This window comes from Oryctolagus cuniculus, chromosome 17, assembly GCF_051225735.1.
Source record: "Oryctolagus cuniculus isolate XC-2025 breed Fujian yellow rabbit chromosome 17, ASM5122573v1, whole genome shotgun sequence".
Classification (NCBI taxonomy): Eukaryota; Metazoa; Chordata; class Mammalia; order Lagomorpha; family Leporidae; genus Oryctolagus; species Oryctolagus cuniculus.
The window spans coordinates 45,836,143-45,852,240 of record NC_142883.1 but is presented as its reverse complement, the minus strand read 5'-3'; the positions used below and the strand labels follow the sequence as shown (position 1 = coordinate 45,852,240).

At 46.6% G+C, this 16,098-nt stretch overlaps 1 protein-coding gene across 19 annotated transcripts in view; it reads right to left on the bottom strand.

The window, feature by feature from the left end:
• Positions 1–4,775, bottom strand: part of GOSR1 (golgi SNAP receptor complex member 1) — a 50,023-nt gene extending 45,248 nt beyond the window's left edge. For 7 of the 19 annotated variants that reach the window (XM_008270949.5, XM_008270945.5, XM_008270948.5 and 4 more), the window contains exons 1-2: positions 4,724–4,775; positions 148–268 (exon numbers count right to left, since the gene is read on the bottom strand). In XM_008270949.5, coding sequence (XP_008269171.1) covers positions 148–268; positions 4,724–4,754 — 152 coding nt within the window. In that variant the 5' untranslated portion in view covers positions 4,755–4,775. Of the gene's footprint in view, positions 1–147; positions 269–4,704 lie in introns of all 19 variants that reach the window. The other 12 variants (XM_002718900.6, XM_070061166.2, XM_089317552.1 and 9 more) reach the window with 4 other exon arrangements.
• Between the last annotated feature and the right edge of the window lie 11,323 nt (positions 4,776–16,098).

The window sequence follows — 16,098 nt, the reverse complement described above, 5'->3', positions numbered from 1 at the left end:
ATATAGAAATATAGAAAAATAAAGCAACAGAGAAAAAGAAACATGAAAAGTTGAATAGACCAAGTTACAGAGGTTGTATATTTTAGTTTAACTTTGAATGCTTTAAAAACATTATACAGTTTAAGGCATAAGAGAATCTGGTAGTACCTATACCTGTCGCGTCTTCCATCTCGGGCACTGCTGTGACTGTAACTTGTACACAGTTTACTGAAGGAAACTAGCTTCAGGTCAAGTTCATTTTCCAGCTGTCTCGCCTGCTTCCTGAGATCTTAAACAAATTCATAAGAGCAAATAATTAGACCCCAACAGACCATCAACAGACATGAAAATCACAACACTACTCCTTTTTTTAAAAAAATATTTGAAAGGCAGAGAGAAATCTTCCAGTCACTTGCTTATTCCTCAAATGCTTGCAACACCCGGGGCCGATCCAGGCAGAAGCCAGGAGCCTAGAGCACAATCCAAGTCTCCCCTGTGTTTGGCAGGGATCCAATTACTTGAGCCATCACCAGCTGCCTCCCAGCGCATGCATTAGCAGGAAGCTGGACTCAGAAGTGGAGCTGGGACAGGAACCTGACTCTGATATGAGCTTCCCAAGTGGTGACTTAACTGCTGAGCCAAACACCTGCCCAGCACAAGGCTACTGTGAAGAAAGCAAACTGTGAAAAATGAGGAGATACTGATCTAGACCCTCCCCCCCCATAAAAGAGAAAACTGAAGACTTATCCAGGAAAGTAAATTAGTCATACTTTTTTTCAACTTCAGATGGATGGAGCAAGAAACCAAATAGCAATAAAAGAGGCAGATTTATTCCAAAGACAGCTAGACAACAAATGTTGTTCTAACAGCCCTGAAATTATTTCTATACCAATAACTCAATTTCTGTAACTCAGAGAAAAATGAGAATACAAATTACAAAGAAACTGAACAGAGTTTACAATTAATATATCAATTTGCCAGCTAAATTTATAAGAGTTTGCTTTTGACAGGGATTTTTGCTGTCTTTTTATGTTCCAAAGCATTATTAGGCTTAAAAAATTCTTTTGAGGCTGGCACTGTGGTGTAGCAGGTAAGGCCAAAGCCTGTGGTACCAGCATCCCATATGGGTGCTGGTTTGGGTCCTGGCTGCTCCACATCCGATCCGGCTCTCTGCTGTGGCCTAGGAATGCAGTAGAAGATGGTCCAGGTCCTTGGGCCCCTGCACCCACATGGGAGACCTGGAAAAATCTCCTGGCTTCAGATCAGCACAGCTCCAGCTGTTGCAGCCAACTGGGGAGTGAACCAGCGGATGGAGGACCTCTCTCTCTGTGTTACTCTTTCAAATAAATAAATAAATAAATCTTCTGAAAAAAGAAATTATTTTAATAATAGTAAAATGAAAACAAAATAAATTATCATTACAAGAATTAAAATCTGCTTTTTAATAAACTCATCTAAAGAATCGAGAGGCTCAAAGTAATAATAAAAAATATGCTATCAGTAAGATCAAATACAAGCCAGAAATCAAAACGTTAAGTTCTTTTTTAAAGATTTATTTATTTACTTGAAAGTCAGAGTTACACAGAGAGAAGGAGAGGCAGAGAGAGAGAGAGAGAGAGAGATCTTCCATCTGATGGTTCAATTCCTAGTTGGCCGCAAGGGCCGGAGCTGCGCCAATCCGAAGCCAGAGCCAGGAGCTTCTTCCGGGTCTCCCATCCAGGTGCAGGGGCCCAAGGACTTGGGCCATCTTTTACTGGTTTCCCAGGGCCACAGCAGAGAGCTGGATCGGAAGTGGAGCAGCTGGGTTCAAACCGGTGCCCATATGGGATGCTGCCACTGCAGACGGTGGCTTTACTTGCTATGCTACAGCGCCGGCCCCCATGCATAGTTTTCATAATATGCATTTTCACAAACTTAAAATTTTTTCTCCTGACCGGTGCTGTGGCTCACTAGGCTAATCCTCCACCTGCAGTGCCGGCACCCTGGGTTCTAGTCCCGGTTGGGGTGCTGGTTCTGTCCCAGTTGCCCTTCTTCCAGGCCAGCTCTCTGCTGTGGCCCAGGAGTGCAGTGGAGGATGGCCCAAGTGCTTGGGCCCTGCACCTGCATGGGAGACCAGGAGGAAGCACCTGGCTCCTGGCTTCGGATCAGCACAGCGCACCAGTCGTAGCGGCCGCTTGGGAGGTGAACCAACAGAAAAAGGAAGACCTTCTTTCCTTTTTTTTTTTTTTTTTTTTGACAGGCAGAGTGGATAGTGAGAGAGAGAGAGAGAAAGGTCTTCCTTTTGCCGTTGGTTAACCCTCCAGTGACCACCACGGCTGGCACGCTGCGGCCGGTGCACCGCGCCGATCCGAAGGCAGGAGCCAGGTGCTTCTCCTGGTCTCCCATGGGGTGCAGGGCCCAAGCACTTGGGCCATCCTCTCCACTGCCTTCCCAGGCCACAGCAGAGAGCTGGCCTGGAAGAGGGGCAACCGGGAAAGAATCTGGCGCCCTGACCGGGACTAGAACCCGGTGTGCCGGCGCCGCTAGGTGGAGGATTAGCCTATTGAGCCACGGCGCCAGCCAGGAAGACCTTTCTCTCTCTAACTCTGCCTGTCAAAAAAATAAAAAAAAAATTTTTTTTTTAATTTTTTTTCCTTTAAATTTGAGAGGCAGAGAGAATGTGCATGTGCACACCCATGAGTGAGACAGAGTGAGCAAGAGAGAGACAGGGAAGTAGAGGGCTCCATTTGCTGGTTCATGCCCCAAATATCTGCAAGATCCTGGGCTGGGCCAAGCAGAAGCTGAGAGCAAGAAACTCCATCCAGACCCCCCACCTAAGTGCCATGAATCCAATTACTTGTGCCATCACTGCTGCCTCCCAGGGCCTGCAGCAGCAGGAAGCTGGAGTAGGAAAGAACCCCAGCATTGAATCCAGGCATTTGGATGGAGGAGTCAGAACTGCTAGGCAAAAGGTGCCCACAAACATTTTGAAGACCTGGCATATGCATGGATTCCAAAACAAATTCTTAAAGTTTTATTTGAAAGAGGCAGAAGTCGGGGGGAGTACTGCCACCCACTGGTTTACTCTCCAAATGCGCCAACAGCTGGGATGGAGCCAGGTCAAAGCCAGGAACCCAAGCAGTCAAGCTACTGTCAGCTGCCTCCCAGAGTGTACACTGGTAGGAAGCGGAGTTGGGACTCAAACCCAGGTACTCTGATATGGGATGCAGGCTTAACCGCCATGCCCCGACATCCACCCCACCAAAAACTTTTAATTCCATTTTCCCACAAACTTTCTGAAATACTCTCAAACGAAAGAATGGTATAAGAATATCTTTTTCCAGGGATAAGGGATACAAAACATATTTTTCAATACACTCTGCAACCAGAAGTAGGAAGAACAATATGGTGGAGCATATAAGCCAGGGACCAAACCCCAGTTCAAATCTCAGCTCAGGTACTCACTGGCTCGGATTTACTGGCCATCTCCTTGGCCTATGAATCTCAGCTTTCTGTTTTTTCAACCCTTACCTTCACCTAAAGCACCTGGCACAGAGTAGGTTGTGAATAATGAGCTGCTATAAATAGTACAGTATGGTGCTTCCAAAAACCAGAGCCTACTGACCAGTATTACAGGTATCAGTAGCCATTTGTACATAATTTTAAAATTCTTCTAGCTAGTCCGCATTATTTCAAATACAGCACACCTGTCTGTAGTTTTAGTGATTGTCTTCTCCAATAAAAAAAAAAAAATCAAGTAAAAGCGTTCTGAAAGACGGGCACCCTTCCCCACCCTGTGTCCTCACCCCAGTAAAAACAAACCCACAAACAACAACGACAAACAAGTAAGAAAGGCAAGAAAGAGCGAACTTAAAACTGAGTTTCTTGGACCAAGTGGCTGGCAGTGGCAACACTGATTTCTACACGCTTCGGGGCGTAGCAACAGGCAACAGTGCAAAAGGGGAACGGGATTCGGAGGGCGGGTTCTCAGTCTATGTGAAGACGAGCGACAGGGAAAGCTGAGCTTCTCTGATCCCTGTCGAGCGCAAAGCTCTGCTCTGCGCTGTGAGTGACTTCACTTTATCGGACCATAGTTTCAGGAAGTGAATAAACACAGCTGTCAAGTCACAAGCTTTTCTTTGGTGCAAGAGGTACCGCCAATGTAGTCACAACTCGCAAAGGCTCTCTCAACTTTCTCTTCTGTAAGAAAACTGATCCTAGACGCCGGAGCGGAAAGCAAAGTTACTCTCTCTGCCTCCAACTCCAAGTCCCAGACGGAAGCTGCCGTGCGGACCCGGCAGAGGCCGCCCTGCCCTCATCCCCCTGGGCACTGGGACTGACAAGTTCCTCCTTTCTCGTTCCCCACTCAGTCTTCTAACAGTGCCCTCAACTCCAAGGCGCCGACTCCTCCAGCCTCCGGGCTCGGCGTTTCCTCGCTCGACGCTCAGCTCCCGACTGCACACGGCAGCTCCTGGTTCCACCACCCGTAAGGCCGGATCACACCTGGCGCTGGGGGCCCCTCCGCCCCGCCATGACGGCTCCGTCCCCGGCGCCAACCCCTGCCCCAGGTCCCATTCAGCCCGCGGAGTCAGCCGGACCGTTGGGTCTCCTCAGTCCGCAGGCCCCCAGGGCTCCCGCGGCGCAGGTCCCGCCCCCAGCTCGGCCCCTCCGGAGATCTGGCTCTTTCCTCTGCTACCTCCCCCAAGACGCGCCCTCCCTCAGTCCCCTGCCCCTCACAGGACCCACCCGGAGGCCTCGCCCTCACCTTCCCAGTAATTGCTGGTTCCTGCCGCCATCTTTGTTGTCCAACGTCAGTCGGGATAGGAGAGTAGACACGGTGCGAGCCAGAGAGTCCCCTCCACGCCTTCTTCCGCTCTGGGCGCCGAGGCCGATGGGATACAAGAACCTCCCAGAGCCCGCCACCTGGTGGCCCACTCGGGATCTCGCAGTTTTTGAGTCACGGGACTGAAAACTTGAGTTCCTGAAATTCGCAGAGTGTCGGTGTTCGGGTGCTCAGACTCGCTTTCCAGGCCCCAAGCCGTGCTCATCTCCCTCCTGTGGACTTCTCCCTTCTCTCAGAGAGCCGCCCTCACACAGAACTCCCTCCATTTCCCTCAACTCTCAGCTGTGTATCTTCAGCCGGCCTCTTCCTTTCTTGGAGACAGAGACTTTTCTCCCCGAAGCCCATCCCTCAGGATCCTGTGCTCCGCCACGCAGTCTCTCTGGCGTGAGCCTTCTCCCCGCTGGCGGCTCGCTCAGAGTCTCAGCCCTCTTTCCTGTGCAGAGAGTGCTTGCTAACTGCTCACACGGGCTCTCATCCAAACCCACCCTTACAGCTACTCGTACCGACCTTGTTCCGGCTCTGGTCAAGTGTAGAAACCACCTGTGACGTTCCCCCTGCCTATTAATAATGCCTCTAGTATTTCCTCGACACCCGGCGAGAACCACCAGACATAGTTGTAATTGTTAACTGTCAAACGCAATTTACAGAATTCTGGGGCAGACGAAAGCCTACTCAGTTTACCTATATTTTATGCTTTCCATTGTTTGTTCTTCCACATGTCTCCAGTTTCCTTTTCTTTTTAATATTTATGTATTTATTTATTTGAAAGAATTACAGACAGAGAGGAAGAGATAGAAAGAGGCAGAGGTCTTCCATCCATTGGTCCACTCCCCAAATGGCCGCAGTAGCTGGAGCTGGGGTTGATCTGAATTCAGGAGCCAGGAGCTTCTTCCTGGTCTCTCACGTGAGTGACAAGGGCCCAAGCACCTGAGCCATGTTCCACTGCTTTCCCAGGCTCGTTAGCAGGGAGCTGGATTACAAATGGAGCAGCCAGGACACAAAGCAGTGCTCATATGGGATGCTGGCTTTGCAGACGGTGGCTTAACCCATTATGCCACAGCGCCAGCCCAACAAGGTTCCTTTTCGATCATTTCCTTTCTGTTTCAAGAATTCCCTTCAGTCGTTTTGTTCTAGAGATTGTATTTATGTATTTGAAACCCAGAGATCTTGTTATCATTGGGCAGCTGAGGAGCCCTGGCCCCCCAGCTTTGCTGTCCTTGGCACCACCCAGGCTGAGGGCCTGGCGGCGGCCGAGGCAGTCTAGGCTCCGCACTCAGCCTCTGCTGGCAGCAGGTTTTTTTCTGTGGCATTTGTCTGGAGTAGTGCAATATTACTGTTACAACTTTTAGTATGCTGTCTTGCTAGGCTACTTATTTCCTGGTCCTTTGGACAGAGAAGAATTTCCTTTGGGCTTTTCTTATCTGCATCCGTTGGCATTCTGCACCCATTATGGGATATACGAAGTGAAGAGAGTGTTCAGGGCACTCGCTCCCACATTGTTCTCCACATCCTGAGGCCCTAGCCACTCTGCATTCTTTCTGCTCTAAGTCTTCTTATTTTTGTTTCACTTACAGTGTATGAAGATTTTGCTGTCCTTGGTGAGAAAAATACAAACACGTCCCCTCCATTCTGCCCAGAACTGAAATTTTCCATTTACATTTTTGACAGATTTTAATTATCTGCTAAATTTCTTCATCTTGTCTTAATTTATTTATAATAATTTTTTTAAAGATCTATTTATGTATTTGAGAAAGAGATCTTCCATCTGCTGGTTCACTCTCAAAATGACTGTAAGCCAGGAACTCCATCCTAGTCTTTCCTGTGGATCGCAGGAGCCCAAGTACTTGAACCATCTTCCTCTACCTTCCCAGGCACATTAGCAGGAAGCCAGATCAGAAATGGAGTAGCCAGGACGCGAATCAACTCTCCAGTGTGGGACGCCACCATCACAGACAGCAGCACAATGCCAGCCCCCAACCATTCTTTTAAAATTTCTGATAACAACTGACAAATCTGAACCTCCAATGGGACTGTTTCTATTTTTTGCCTTCATCATTTGAGCTTATCTTTTTTAAAAAAAGATTTATTTATTTATTTGAGAGAGAGAGACAGAGAATCTTCTATCTATTGGTTCAGTTCCCAAATGCCTGCAACAGCCAGGGCTGGGCCATGCTGAAACTTAGAGACAGGAACTCCATCTGAGTTTCCTATGTGAGTGGCAGAACCCAAGTACTTGGGCCATCCTTTGTTGCCTTCCCAGGTGCACTAGCAGGAAGCTGAGTCAGAAGTGGAGGAGGCATACTGACACTCGGATATGGAATGCAGTTGTCACAAGCCACAGCTTAATCTTTTATGCAACAGTCCTGGCCCCTGACCTTACCTTTTGATAGAGGCACCTTTAAGTGGATGCTATTATAAATATTTGTAGCAGTTGGAGACCGGCACAGTGGTGTAGTAGACTAGGCCGCCTCCTGCAGTGCCAGCATCCCATATGGGTGCCAGTTTGAGTCCTGGCTGCTCCACTTCCAATCCAGCTCTCTGCTATGGCCTGGGGAAGCAGTAGAAGATGGCCCAAGTCATTGGGCCCCTGCACCAATGTGGTAGACCGGGAAGAAGCTCCTGGCTCCTGGCTTCAGATCAGCTCAGCTCCAGCTGTTGCAGCCATTTCAGAAGTGAACCAGCAAATGGAAGACCTTTCTCTCCGTCTCTCCCTTTCTCTGTAACTCTACCTCTCAAATAAATAAATAAATAAAATATTTAAAAATATATATTTGTAGTAATCATGCGAGGTTCTAGATTATGTTACCATCCTCCAGAGACATTTACTGCTGCTTCTTGTAGGTAGTTCAGGCAGGGGCAGATCAGCCCAATCCAGTATGGAGTGAAAGTAATACCATGAGGGAATCCATATTTGTTGGTCTATTTTTGGTTAACCTTTATGTCTCCTCCTCCTCCTCCTCCTTCTTTTTCTAAGATTTGTTTCTTTAAAAGCCAGAGTTACAGAGAGAGAGGGAGAGATCTTCCATCTACTGGTTCACTCCCCAAATAGCTGCAATGGCTGGGGCTGGGCTAGGCTGAAGACAGGAGCCTAGAACTCCATCCGGGTCTCCCAGGTGGGTGGCAGGGGCCCAGTGTTTTGGGCCATTTTCTACTGCTTTCCCAGGTACATTATTAGGGAACTGGATCAGAAGTAGACCAACTGGGTCTTGAACTGGTGCTCATAGGGAATGCCAACGTTGCTGGCAGCAGCTTAACCTGCTATGACACAATACCAGCTCCTAACCTTTACTTCTGATGTGTAGCCATTCAAAGTTTACTAATTAAAAACCTATTTGCCAATGCTCTCTTCCGTAATAGGTTCTGAACTTGCATTTCCTCCATTCAGTGAGACTATGTAAAGTTTCTGCCCGGTTTCTGTTCCTTGCCTCACTTGCTGCTAATGTCTCTAATTCTTATTCTCCACTTACAAATCAAAAAATGTCGCATGAAAAAAATTTCATTATTATGTTTACTCTCAACTCCATTTGCTCAAGAATCTTCATCCTGTAAATCTTTTGACTTTAGTTTTCCAATCCTTCAACCAGTTTTGTTTTTGAAAGGAACGGCCGAGAGCCAAGAGCCGCCATAAAAAAATGGCCTTAATAAAACAGTCCTGGGAAATGGGGAGTAAACTAAGTTCACAGAGAAAGCAGATAGCTACTACCCAGAGATAAGGGCTACTACCCAGAGATAAGGGCGACAGAACATCCTGGTATGCACATAAGCCCCCTCCCCTGTGCTTGTTCAAGCTTAACAAAGAAACTGTGAGGCACGTAGGGCACGTAGCCACCCCTTTCTGCTCTTCAAGGACCCCCTCCCCTTATCCAAGCTTAGACACGTAGGGCACGTAGCCCCCCGTTTCTCCTCCTCCTCGACGACCTCCTCCCCTTGTAGTTGCCCAATAAACTTACGCCACCCTATAGTATGTTAATTTTGTGGTTTTGCCCTTTAAAAACTGTGTAAAATGATTGTTCGGGGCTCCTCTCTCTTGCTCGCTGCTTGCAGCAGTAGAGGGCCCATTTGCGCAAATGAAATAAAACTGCCTCCTGCCTTTTGCATCGTCTGGTCTGGAGTCTGTGTTTCTGGGGTCGTCACAAAAGGACACCGCTTTTGGGGTCCTTCAGTTTTGTTTTTCTTTTAAAGATTTATTTATGTGAAAGTCAGAGTTACACAGAGAGAGAAGGAGAGGCAGAGAGAGAGAGAGAGAGAGGTCTTCCATTCGCTGGTTCACTCCTCAAGTGGCCTGAACAACTGGAGCTGTGCCAATCCGAAGTCAGGAGCCAGGAGCTTCCTCTGGGTCTCCCATGCGGGTGCAGGGGCCCAAGGACTTGGGCCATCTTCTACTGCTTTCCTAGGCCATAGCAGAGAGCTGGATCGGAAGTGGAGCAGCTGGGACTCGAACCGGTGCCCATATGGGATGCTGGCACTGCATGTGGCAGCTTTTACCTGCTAGACGACAGCACCAGACCCCTTGATTGTTTGCAAATCCAGTTTTTCTAATTATTCCTAAGGAAGTATTTTAGTTCCTTTATTTATTTATTTATTTGAAAGGCATAGTGAGAGAGAGAGAGGGAGAGAGAGAGAGACTTTCCATCTGCTGGTTTACTCCCCAAATGACTGTAATAACCAGGGCTGGGCCAGGCTGAAGCCAGGAGCCAGGAACTCCATCTGGGCCTCTCACATGGGTGGCAAATCTTTGGCTGCTTTCCCAGGCATATTTTCAGGGAGATAGATGGGAAGTGGAACAGCTGGGACTTAAGCCATATTCTTTTTTTTTTTTTTTTTTAAGATTTATTTGTTTATTTGAAAGGCAGAGTTACAGAGAGGCAGAGGCAGAGAGGCAGAGAGAGAGAGAAAGTCTTCCATCCGCTGATTCACTCCTTAGATGGCCACAACGGCTGGAGCTGTGCTGATCTGAAGCTAGGAGCTGGAAGATTCTTCCAGGTCTCCTATGCGGGTGCAGGGGCCCAAGGACTTGGGCCATCTTCTACTGCCATCCCAGGCTACAGCAGAGAGCTGGATTGGAAGTGGAACAGCCAGGACTCAAAGTGGCACTCATATGGGATGCTGGCACTGCAGGTGGCAACTTTACCCACTATGCCACAGCGCCAGCCTTAACCCATATTCTAATATGAAATGCCAGTGTTGGAAGCAGCAGCTTAACCTGCTGCAACACAATGTGGGCCCCAGTCTTTCTGCTTCAAGTTTGTGCTCTGATCTGCTTGGGTTCAGGTGGATTCCGGATTCAGACCAGTCACTTAGGACATTTTGCCTCTTGCTGAGATCCCTTTTGGTCATCTCTAAGGTCCGTCTATAGCTGCCTGTGCATCACAAGGCCTGCAGTGCAGTGAGGTTGGGTGGCAGCAATGCACTGAGATTTGGTGATTTCTCTCTTTATTCCATCTGAAGTTTCAAAATTCTCTGACCTCAAATATCTCTGAGTGTGATTTCTGAATAAATTTACTTTTTCCTTTTTATGTTTTGCAATTTTAAAAATTTATTTTTACAAGAACAAAAATTTTTTTTTTTTCATTAAAAAAAGTATTTGGGAGGCTGGCATTGTGGTTTAGCAGGTCCTGTAGTGCCGGCATCCCATACAGGTGCTGGTTGAAGTCCCAGCTGCTCCACTTCCTACCAGTTCCCTGCTAATGGCCTGAGAAATCAGCAGAAGATGGCGCAAGTGCTTGGGCCCCTGCACCCACGTGGGAAACTGAGAAGTTCCTGACTCCTAGCTTCTTCCTGGCCTACCTCTGGCCCTTGCGGCCATTTGGGGAGTGAACCAGCAGATGGAAGATCTCTCTCTCTCTTGCTCTCTCTGTGTAACTCTGACTTTGAAATAAATAAATAAATAAATCTTAGGGGGAAAAAGCATTTGGAATACATAAGATAAAGCAGGCTAGTGCCGCGGCTCACTAGGCTAATCCTCCACCTAGCGGCGCCGTTACACCGGGTTCTAGTCCCGGTCGGGGCGCCTCTGTTGGTGGCCCCTCCACTGTCCCAGCCAGCGTCACACGCAGCATTCACTCCCTTGCCCTCGGGAGCGGACGTGCCTTCACCGTCCTGTCTGTTCTCTGCTTGCTTCCAGGTGTGTCTCCTCTGTCTGCGTCAGAACGCCCTTGGCCTCTTCCTCTTCCTCCACTTCGTTCGCCACCTGCTCTTCCCAGCGTGATCCGTTCTGCGTGTGCTCAGCGCACTCTACCGCCTGCCCCTCCCTTCCCTCCTGCCTCTCGCAGCCTGTTCCTCTGCCGTGCAACGTCAGCGGCAGCTGTCTCCACATCCGCGTCTACCTTCAGACTGCAGCGTCTTCTAAGTTCCTTGTGAAATGAAAGCGCTTTCCAGGACCTTGCTGCTTTTCCGTGGTGTCATTCCTCTATCTGAAGAAGTTCGGCTTCTAGGTTTTGCTGATGAACCGTTAGGGACTGGATGTGCCCCTTTCATGATGCTGTTGTGACAGCCGACAGGACACAGGGCACCACGCTCTCACTATGCATTTCACTGATGAGGCCGTGCTTTCTCTGCAAGTGAGCAGTGGCTGGCGCTTTGTGGAAAAGCCACCGTCACCACCACCTGGGTCTTTAGCCAGGCTGACGCTCAGGTCAGGTTCCCCTTTCTGCATGCGCCACTGTCTCTGTCTACTTCCTTCGTCTAAAACGGCTTCTGAGCGACTCAGCATGGAAGTAAGCAAGGCATGCAAAGGAATTAAGATGGGGAATTTTGACAGGCCTTTGCAGATTCATTGTGCTCTCTCTTTTCTGTCCATATTCACTTAAATATTCTTTGCCCTTCATCAGTGAGATCTCGCTACGTGCCTACTGATAGTCTTGCTAACCTCTCACAACTCTGAGTCTGGGCTGGAGGCGTTTGCTTGGTCCCAGAGCATCCTGCTGTGCCTCATGTAGGCCAGCAGTGACTTAACTGGTGGCGTGGAGGGCTTTGCAGTGAAAATACCCAAGGATGCTGCGACGTGCTCTGGACGCCTGAGTCCCCCCAGCCTGTGGTTTCAGGCGACATGACTGTAGGGATTGTAGCTCACGGACCCGGTGTGCTGGCTGGGCATTTGTGTGCAGGGACTGGTGTGGGAGATGGGGCATAGGGGGTGTTTTTGACATTTTGGAAGATTAAGCTCTCAGTTCCTTTAGAATGAATATCAGAACTTGCAGGCAGAAAAAGCCACCAACATTTTCAGCCACCTGAAGTTCACTTTCATTCTTGAAAGATACATTTAATACAGAAATCTATGCTGGAAGTTACTTCATGTTTACCCAGCACTTTCTCCCCTCAGTGTACTTTGGGAATGAGTCTAATCTCAGTCTAGCTGCTTTCTCTGAATTTCTTTTCTGACTCCTTTGCATTTTTGTCTTTGTTTCACTGATATGTCTAAGTATGGATGTTTACTTTTTCTTGCTTGGATTGTTCCTTTACTCTATAAATCGATAACTTATCAATATAGGAAAATTCCCAGTTGTCATCTCTTAAGGTTTCCTATGCTCCATTCTTTGTCTTTAGAACCTCAAACACGCATCACTCTAATGCTAAATCCACACGTTTCACCCTCTTTCATACACTCTTGTTGTTGTCTGTGCCACTTGAATTTCTACAGATCTATCTTCTACTTCATTATTTCTGTGTCCACCTGCCACTATAGCTGTCTACATTATTTTAGTTTCTATATTTTCATTTCCAGAAGTACTGATATGGCTTTATAGCTCCCTGTGATAGTCTCAGGTTGATCTTTTATTGCTTTGAAAACAGTAAGTATACTTATTTTTAGTGTTTGATAGTGTCAACATATGAAAACTGTATAGAACTTTTTCTTATTTTATACTGGAGGTAAAAAAAAAATGCTGACGTCTCCTCCAACTGTAGGAGGGAGACACCTTCCAGAGAGATCTAACTCAGGCACCTAGAAGCAGTATCACATGGTTAACACCTGGAACACCCAACCCAGGCACATCTGGCTAGGTTCTAAATTTGCTATTTCTTTTTTCTTCTTCTTCTTCTTCTTTTATTTTTTTTGACAGGCAGAGTGGACAGTGAGAGAGAGAGACAGAGAGAAAGGTCTTCCTTTGCCGTTGGTTCACCCTCCAATGGCTGCCACAGCAGCCACGCTGCGGCCGGCGCACCGCGCTGATCCAAAGGCAGGAGCCAGGTGCTTCTCCTGGTCTCCCATGGGGTGCAGGGCCCAAGCACTTGGGCCATCCTCCACTGCCTTCCCTGGCCACAGCAGAGAGCTGGCCTGGAAGAGGGGCAACCAGGACAGAATCCAGTGCCCCAACCAGGACTAGAACCCAGTGTGCTGGCGCCGCAAGGCAGAGGATTAGCCTATTGAGCCGTGGCGCCAGCCTAAATTTGCTATTTCTTATGCCCAGTCCCATTCAAGTCTCACTAAATAGAAAATGGTGCAATCCATCCATTTTGACTTAACACTCATATCCTCCAAACACAAATCCAGCAGCCAACTCTATTATCTTTGCAACTTTTCTGTGAGTCTAAGGCTATTCTAAAATTATTCCTAAATCCCAGGAGTCCTCCATCCCAATCAGTATTGTACCCTGCCCACTCCCCTTCTATTCTATACCCTGTCTTCATGATCAGTTCTTCTAGGCACCTCACATTTTCATGCACTAAATATTAAAACCTTTCTGGTTCTGAAAAACTTTCCTAGGGAGCAAATGATACATAAGTAACAATAATTGTAAATCCTGGAAAGACGTCAAATATTAGAAATAAGCAATAATTCAGATTTTGCAATCTATACTCTCCTCAATCACTTTGGCTCAACCTCAATGACAATCACATAATTTGTTTTCCTAGCTATTTCTACCTAATCACTGAATTTTCTACATGTTCATCTTTTCTTTTTTTTAAAGATTTGTTTATTTATTCATTCAAAAGTCACAGTTACACTGAGAGGAGAGGCAGAGAGAGAGAGAGAGAGAGGTCTTCCATCCACTGGCTCACTCCTCAATTGGCCACAATGGCTGGAACTGTGTCGATCCGAATCCAGGAGCCAGGAGCTTCCTCTGGGTCTCCCACGCGGGTTCGGGGGCCAAAGGACTTGGGCCATCCTCTACTGCTTTCCCAGGCCATAGCAGAGAGCTGGATCGGAAGTGGACCAGCCAGGACTCAAACCAGCGCCCATATGGGATGCCAGCGCTTCAGCCAGGGCGTTAACCCACTGCGCCACAGTGCCGGCACCATCCATCTTAATTTTCTCCTACAGCTTTTATTTTCCACCTACAGCCTTGACTTTGTCACTGCCTCTTCTGTTGCTCCTAATTGAATCAATAAATCATCCTTACTGAATGAGTCACCCATGTCAACAAGCTCTCACTTCCAATTACTGCAACTTCAATAGGGTCAAGTACATCTTTTCATCTTGTCTTCAATCTTCTTCCAGCTGGCCTCTCACCTTGAATACCTTTCTACTCGACCTATTCTTGCTCACCATGTCTACATTAGTTTACACAGCAACAAGGAATAGAATTCTATTTGGCCTCGGCCAAAGGTGCCTAAGAAACAGCATGTTTACTTTTAATATTCTACTGGTTAATGTAGGCAAAAGTGTAATATTGAAGTTAAAGCTTTGGAGGAAGGTGTTGCGGTGCCGTGGTTTAAACTGCTATATGGGACACTGAATCCTTTATCAGAGTACCTGGAATTGAGTCTCTGTTCTTCAGCTTCTGATCTGGCTTCCTGCTAATGTGCACATTGGGAAGTAGCAGGTGATGGCAAGAGCACTTCAGTCCCTGCTTCGTTTGGGGGAGACCTGGGTGGAGTCCCTGGGCTCTTGGCTTCAGCCTGGCACAGCCCTGGTGTTGCAGGCTTTTGGGAGAGTAAACCAGTGGATGGAAGATCTCTGTCTCTCTGCCTTTCAAATAAGTAAAAATAAATACACATTTAAAAAAGTTAAAATTGGGTTTCATTTGCTTTAGTTACCATTAAGATTGTAGGTAATAATTAATAGTGTATTTATGAGGTTTGCAGTAAATAACATAGAATCAGTTGGCATCCGAACTGCATGTGAGAATAACAAGCTGTTAGCTAATCATAGCTGAGTAGAGTGTTAACGTTGACCACCACGTCAGCTTTGTTGAGAACAAACCTGAGGGACTGAACACAACTGGTAGATTGTTTCTGAAACAAGCCACATGGATTCTTGATTTGGGTATGAGAACGCCTGAGAAAAATTTCATGAAAACCTTTCAAACATTGGGGAGAAAAACAATTATCACTGTTCAGACTTCTGAAGCAATTAAGGTTGTTTTCACTGAAGGAGCATATAATCTTTTATTTCAAAACAAATATTAAACATCTGGCACAATTAAAACTTTATTGCCAGCCTTATGACAACCTACTGAACAGGGGGAGAGTTTCATAGCTTTTTTTCTTTTAGTATTCATAGATACTAAAATTTAGGAATATCTTCTAAATTAAAAAGACCACCTAAAAAATCTTTGTTCATATATTTGATAAAATAACTTTCTTTCAAAGGGATCAGAAAACAGCAAATGAAGGAAAATGATTCTTGTTATCATGGGAATTCAGTTGAGTCAAATATTAGGTTGGGCCCTTCATTAACATTACTTAATTCTCACTAAAGCCCTTAGTAGAGAAACTGCAACTCAGAGACTGTTAACGAAACTTGCGTGATACAGGTTCACATGGGAAGCAAGCGGCAAAGACAAGAATCAGTCATAAACTGTCCACACTGGAACCTCTCTGTTCCGCTCTCTCCACAGCAGAGGCTTTCTTTTTTAGAGGAACCAATCACTACCGAAGTACCTATTTATTTCTCTTGTCTCATTTTCAGTTGCTTTCCCAGTATCAGTAAACTGTTTCTAATGAAAATAAGATTCTGAATTCATCACCACCATGCCTGCAAATGACAGGGCACATTATTCCAACAAGGCCTCACCTGGAAAAGTGCCACAATTTTAAGGAGTTTAAAATGGGTACATAACCTTTCAGTTTTGTGGGGGTCATGGTGGAATGGTTAAAGACATATCATCTAGCTGAGCCACAAACAGAAAAGAGGACTGTGGCCATGATGTGAGGTGATCACTTTGGAAATAAATCCTTTTTAAGTTAATTCATAAAGACAGAAACAATCTGTAGGTGACACCCTGCATTCCAACCCTGGTACTATGTTCCCCAGTATAGGTAAAAAACTATGTAACTTTCAAACTGGAACTATAACTTATGGCCTATTGCTTTAGAAAAATGATTATAAGACAAAACACAAAGGAAGACAAACA